Source organism: Pangasianodon hypophthalmus, chromosome 3 (assembly GCF_027358585.1).
Source record: "Pangasianodon hypophthalmus isolate fPanHyp1 chromosome 3, fPanHyp1.pri, whole genome shotgun sequence".
Taxonomy (NCBI): Eukaryota; Metazoa; Chordata; class Actinopteri; order Siluriformes; family Pangasiidae; genus Pangasianodon; species Pangasianodon hypophthalmus.
In genome coordinates this window covers 32,286,723-32,292,886 of record NC_069712.1, presented here as the reverse complement: position 1 = coordinate 32,292,886, position 6,164 = coordinate 32,286,723, and the positions used below count along the sequence as shown (strand labels likewise).

The 6,164-nt window shown below is 43.1% G+C and overlaps 1 protein-coding gene across 2 annotated transcripts; it reads right to left on the bottom strand.

Moving 5' to 3' along the window:
• Positions 1-519: 519 nt before the first annotated feature.
• Positions 520-5,920, bottom strand: wdr89 (WD repeat domain 89). 2 transcript variants are annotated; one of them, XM_053232226.1, is made up of 4 exons: positions 5,752-5,920; positions 3,944-5,213; positions 2,332-3,014; positions 520-1,292 (listed from the first exon to the last, which is right to left on the bottom strand). In XM_053232226.1, exons 3-4 carry the CDS (start codon positions 2,984-2,986, stop codon positions 796-798), a joined length of 1,152 nt encoding a protein of 383 aa, XP_053088201.1. In that variant the 5' UTR covers positions 2,987-3,014; positions 3,944-5,213; positions 5,752-5,920; the 3' UTR covers positions 520-795. The 2 variants fall into 2 exon arrangements, with proteins under 2 accessions (XP_053088201.1, XP_026795195.1); XM_026939394.3 differs by lacking the exon at positions 3,944-5,213 and having other exon boundaries at positions 533-1,292.
• Positions 5,921-6,164: the final 244 nt, after the last annotated feature.

Below are 6,164 nucleotides of genomic sequence, written 5' to 3'. Positions count from 1 at the left end.
ACAATTGGGGGAATGCAGTTATAGGAAAATAATCAATGACACAAAGCTGAATTAGGATTATTTTCCTGTAACAGCACGTCTTTTATTCCTCTTATACCAACTCTAACATTTTTCATTCATTAAAGGATGGCACATACTTTTTATCCATTTATAGTTACCTATTTATAGTCTACCAAACCAGGTACACAGCAAAGGTCCTTTGTTTTTGGAAGGTACAGTTGGCAAGTTTAATTTTTAAGTTAATTTAATAAAGATTCAGTGATTTGGATGTTTCTCTCTAACAAATGAGAAACAAATATAAAGGGACTTTCTTAAATTTCTTGCTGTACTGCTTTTAGTGCACTCGCTTTGCTAGAATGATTTGTTTGGTGATGTTGTATTTTATAGCTGTGTGGTAAAAATGGCTGATTGTTTACTTAATAAACAACTTATAATCCTGCAGTAGTGTTTCTTGTTGTAGTGCTTCAAATCGTGCATGCACACACACACACACACACACACACACACACACACACACTGTGTGCATGAGTTACCACTGGAATAAAATATAGAGCATCAGAACAATTTGAATAAAACAAAGCAAACTAAGCATTAAGGTTTACATAGTGTATGATTAAATAAGTATAAAAACCTCAACAAGTTTTTGATAGCTGACAAAAATAGTTGATTTTTGCACACACCACTGGAACGATTATAAAGTAAAAAAAAAAAAGCCATTTTCAATATAATGTTTTATTAAAATATAGTCCATGTTCAATATTTTAAAACTATAATGTTCCAGAGAAAGGATGAAAATTAAAATGTATGCTTTTTCTCTCTTTTCAGTGCCTGCTTCCTGTGTGATTTTGCTTTAAGATGCATGGATGAGACGCTTTTAAAGTTGTCTTTCTTCCCCACACTGATCTCCTCGGCTCCCGCCCTCCACTGCAACAGATGGCCGTCCTCGCCGCCCGTCAGCAAGGCCCCGCCCACCGCGTCCCACTGGAAACACCTCACCGTGGATGAATGGCCGCCACTCAGTGACTTCATCAGCTTCAGTTCACCGCCACTGCAGTCCAGCAGGTGGAGCTCTCCACTGTGGGATCCGCCCACCACGACCAGGCGATCTGCTTCCTCCAGCCACGTTCCGCCCACAAAGTAGTCCAGAGGAGTTTCCTCTGGTAAAGAGATGAGGGTTCGAGCGTCGGATGAACTGAAGAGCGTGAAGGAGTCGTCGCTGTCCAGCCGAGACAAATCCCACAGATGGAGGCCTTCGTCGTGAGTCAAACACAGCAGCTGGTCCTGATTTTTACCTAAAAACCAAATCAGATTATTTTGGTGAATTTTTCTCACATATAAACACATTTCTCCATCCTTCTGTCCAATCTAACACATGTCCAGGCCCCTGACACTTCCACTACTGGACCTGCAACTGAAATGACCAATCCCAGTAACGACCTAACCTTTCATTAGGGTATGCCATGCTCTCATTACGTCATTATATCATTATTGTCAAAGAATTTAAATACTGAATATAGTTCACTTGAAAACCATCAAACTGAATATTAAAATTACCATATTTATTAAAAAAGAAGCCAAACAACAATTGTAGCATCAATGGTGCTTTCAGAATAGGATAGTGAAATGTTCCCAGTGGAGCCGATCGGAGTGAATATAGCGTCAACGTCGTGCAAAATATTGTAAAATGTTTCTATGATACCAAACTTGAGTGTTGAGCTTATCTGTGGAGCTCCAGGATCTGTAAACGGGAAATAAAACTTATCATGTGCACCAACAACATTTGAAACAATCAGATCAAGGAGGCTGTTAATTCACAAAGCTCCCATTCCTGCACTAGCATTTAGACGTTTCAGCCAAGGAATGTGTTTTATGGGCGTGGCTTTGGAGGGAACACTGAAGGGAAAGGATGGATTTGTTTCGACATGAATAACCTTTAACAAAAATGACTGACTACTCTTTTAAGTATGGTAATATGGCAGGATTGTGCTGAAAGACCATTTGAGTTCAGTAATCAAAGCAGGAATATAATACTGATAACAGTCTCAATGGGCGTGGCTTAATATACTAATGAGTATGTTTGATTAACATGCCTCTCTCCACCTTAGTGCCTTACTCAAGCACTCAAGCAGAACGAAACACAACGACGTAAGAGGAGAAACTCAAGATTTCTCAATGAGACATGTACAATCAGCCTAATTACAGAGTCTGACATGAAGCCACATGGTTCATTCTGACATGTAAACAATAATCATTAATTAACTGTGTGGAGAAGGCAACAAGGCACATAAAAAAATGTATAAACAGTATGCAGAGCTGTTCTAGGCTGCCTACCTGACCAACAGAGGGCGCTAGCAGAGGAGTCACAGTTGCACGTGGTGACGAGGGCGTCGTCTTCTTCTCCCAAACTCAAATCGAACACGTTCACCAGACCGTCTGTGGAACCCGACGCCAGCCTATCCGCCTGCTTTGTGTGGAAGCGCACGGTTGTGATGTCATCACTGTGCGACTCCGAGTACACCCCCAGCAGCCCTTCCTGTTTGGCTCCACCTCCTGTCGTCCGGGAGTCCCAGAAAACCAGAAAGCTGTCGTCGCCCAGCTGCTCGGTTCCGGCGCACACCAGCGTGCCGTTACAGCTGACGTCGAACGAACAGTACGAGTGATCCGGATCGCTCCTGAACACTCGGACCGCCGAGGAACCGGGCTGACGCACGTCCCAGCATCGCAGCGTCCCGTCGGAAGAGCCGGTGAAGAGCAGATCGGGCGAGGATGGAGAAAATCGAACCCCGAACACAGCCCCTGTGTGGCCATGATATTCTCCCAGAACTCTGAGGGTCTCTTTGGCATGCAGGCGAACAACATGATTGGAGCAGGACACGGCGATGAGGTCTGCAGGAGAAAGGGTTAAGTCCAGGATGTATGAAGGCTCATCTGGCTGCAAGCGTCTGGAGATTGACAGCGTCTCGAAGGTGTCTTCAAGGGAATCCATGAGAGTGGAGAATAACTACTGGCACTGTCTAATGAAAAAAAAAAAAAAAAAAAAAAGCTTATAGGGTTAATCACACTTGATGTCATCAAACATTCAGAAAAATATGAATTGATTTTATAGCCCTGCCCCTAACCCTAACCTTAGTGTAGAGTATGATATTGCTTTTATACAACAGTTCTCTAAATTTTATTTTTGCTCCACCAGAGGAAATAGATCCTGAAGAAGCCACGCTCACTGATAACCTGTCGGTTCAAACTGATAATGATAATAATGATAATAATGATAATAATGATGATGATGATAATGAATGCTCATAATGATTTGTGCATTCCCGTTAAAATGCATCCCGTGAAACATCCCTTCTTCCTTTTCATTTTCATCTGACAAGCTTTCACATTTAAAGTCAGAAGTTATATTCCTGAAAAATGTGTACTTTGCCATGTCCGCTGATGATGTCACTAACTCTACTGTAGTAAATGTTTGGAACTAGGAAGCAGAATTTCATTTGGTGAACACAGACGAGTGGAGTGATACGCACAGTCAAAGTGCAGTTATAGGAAATGAAAGCACTCTCGGAATGCCGCTCGTCCAATCAGATTAGTGGACCAGAACTAACTGTTGTATAATAAAGAATAGTAAATAAATACATCGTGACCATTTAGGAGTGAGCCTAGAGCTGTCAAAAATCCAGAAACATTTAGATTTGTATTATTTTTGTTGTAAACCCTTAGAGCAAGATACTACAGGGTGAACCAAGTTTAGTAATTTTTCAGATTTTTGGATAAACAACATGTCCTCTAACACATCTTCTCCTCCTCTGGAGCTACCTGAAACTTAGCAACTCTGATGGTTTTAAGCTCCGCCCACTTCACAATCACAACATACAAGTCATACTATATCCCTGAAAAGCTTGGTTCTCGATATGAACGTCAGTACACGTGTCATTATGATACACACTTTAATTTCCTTTATAAACCTCATAAACCACACTGAGTGGAGTGGAAACACTTTAGTACACAGTATATTCCTAAAAATCAGGGTTTTTCTCAGCGTGTGATATTTCACATGTTCATTCCTGTCCCTGATTAGAAGAATTTTATGACTGAATTTCCCAAAATGTTCATTAGTGTAAAAAAAGACGCAGCAGGCTAGTCCATTTTGTTGAAATTTCATTGCAGCAACTCAAAATGGTACTCAGTAGTCTGTATGGCCCCCACGTGCTTGTACGCATGCCTGACAACGCTGGGGCATGCTCCTAATGAGACCACGGATGGTGTCCTGGGGTATTTCCTCCCAGATCTGGACCAGGGCATCACTGAGCTCCTGGACAGTCCGAAGTGCAACCTGGCGGCGTCGGATGGACCGAAGCATAATGTCCCAGAGGTGTTCTATTGGATTTAGGTCAGGCGAGCGTGGGGGCCATTCGATGGTATCAATTCCTTCATCCTCCAGGAACTGCCTGCATACTCTCGCCACATGAGGCTGGGCATTGTCGTGCACCAGGAGGAACCCAGGACCCACTGCACCAGCGTAGGGTCTGACAATGGGTCCAAGGATTTCGTCCCGATACCTAATGGCAGTCAGGGTGCCATTGTCTAGCCTGTAGAGGTCTGTGCGTCCCTCCATGGATATGCCTCCCCAGACCATCACTGACCCACCACCAAACCGGTCATGCTGAACGTTGTTAGAGAACGATGCTCTCCAGACTCTTTCATGTCTGTCACATGTGCTCAGGGTGAACCTGCTCTCATCTGTGAAAAGCACAGGGTGCCAGTGGCAGACCTGCCAATTCTGGTGTTCAATGGCAAATGCCAATCGTGCTCCACGGTGCCGGGCAGTGAGCACAGGGCCCACTAGAGGACGTCGGGCCCTCAAGCCACCCTCATGAAGTCTGTTTCTGATTGTTTGGTCAGAGACATTCACACCAGTGGCCTGCTGGAGGTCATTTTGTAGGGCTCTGGCAGTGCTCATCCTGTTCCTCCTTGCACAAAGGAGCAGATACCGGTCCTGCTGATGGGTTAAGGACCTTCTACGGCCCTGTCCAGCTCTCCTAGAGTAACTGCCTGTCTCCTGGAATCTCCCCCATGCTCTGGAGACTGTGCTGGGAGACACAGCAAACCTTCTGGCAACGGCACGTATTGATGTGCCATCCTGGAGGAGTTGGACTGCCTGTGCAACCTCTGTAGGGTCCAGGTATCGCCTCATGCTACCAGTAGCGACACTGACCCTAGCCAAATGCAAAACCAGTGAAAAACAGTCAGAAATGATGAGTAGGGAAAAAAATGTCAGTGGCCTCCACCTGTAAAACCATTCCTGTTTTGGGGGTCGTCTCATTGTTGCCCATCTAGTGCACCTGTTGTTCATTTCATTGACACCAAAGCAGCTGAAACTGATTAACAACCCCCTCTGCTACTGAACTGACCAGATCAATATCCCAGGAGTTTAACTGACTTGATGCTATACTCTGATTAAAAAATGTTCCTTTCATTTTTTTGAGCAGTGCATATATATATATATATATATATATATATATATATATACATACATATATATATATATATATGTGTGTGTGTGTGTGTGTGTGTGTGTGTGTGTGTGTGTGTGTGTGTATCTCTTGAGCTAGATAAGTTACATATACAAGTCAGTGCAAGCTACAATCCTGCCTATGAGTTTATGAAGAATATAAGAATTTAAAGCTCATATATACTAAATAAATGTTTTTTTATATAGAAAACTACAACAACAACAACAACAACAAAACCCACCTCTAAAACGCTGCCTGTCAAAGACTCTAATAACTCACTACTCCCTACACAGGGGATAAAGTCATGGTCCTGTGTTTACGGCTTTTACACTCTGTCTAGTTCTCTGTGTGTATAAAAGACAGCGGTTTGGTATTCTTCCACTTCCGCTTCCGCTTCGTGTGCAACACTATTAACCGCTCGACGTGAAACACGAGAAGCCGCCCTTCAAAATGGTTCCGAGCGGACGCTATATTTTAAATAACTGTATTTATATGATTACAGGAATGTTTATATAATGTGATAAAATACATAATGTTTTAAACGTTGTTACGTGTTGTTTTATAGCTAAAGAACTGCTTGGTGTTACTCAAATCAGGCAGTAGCTGTAGTGTGTCAGTGACGAGCAATAGTTACTGTATTGTACTGTGTGTGTG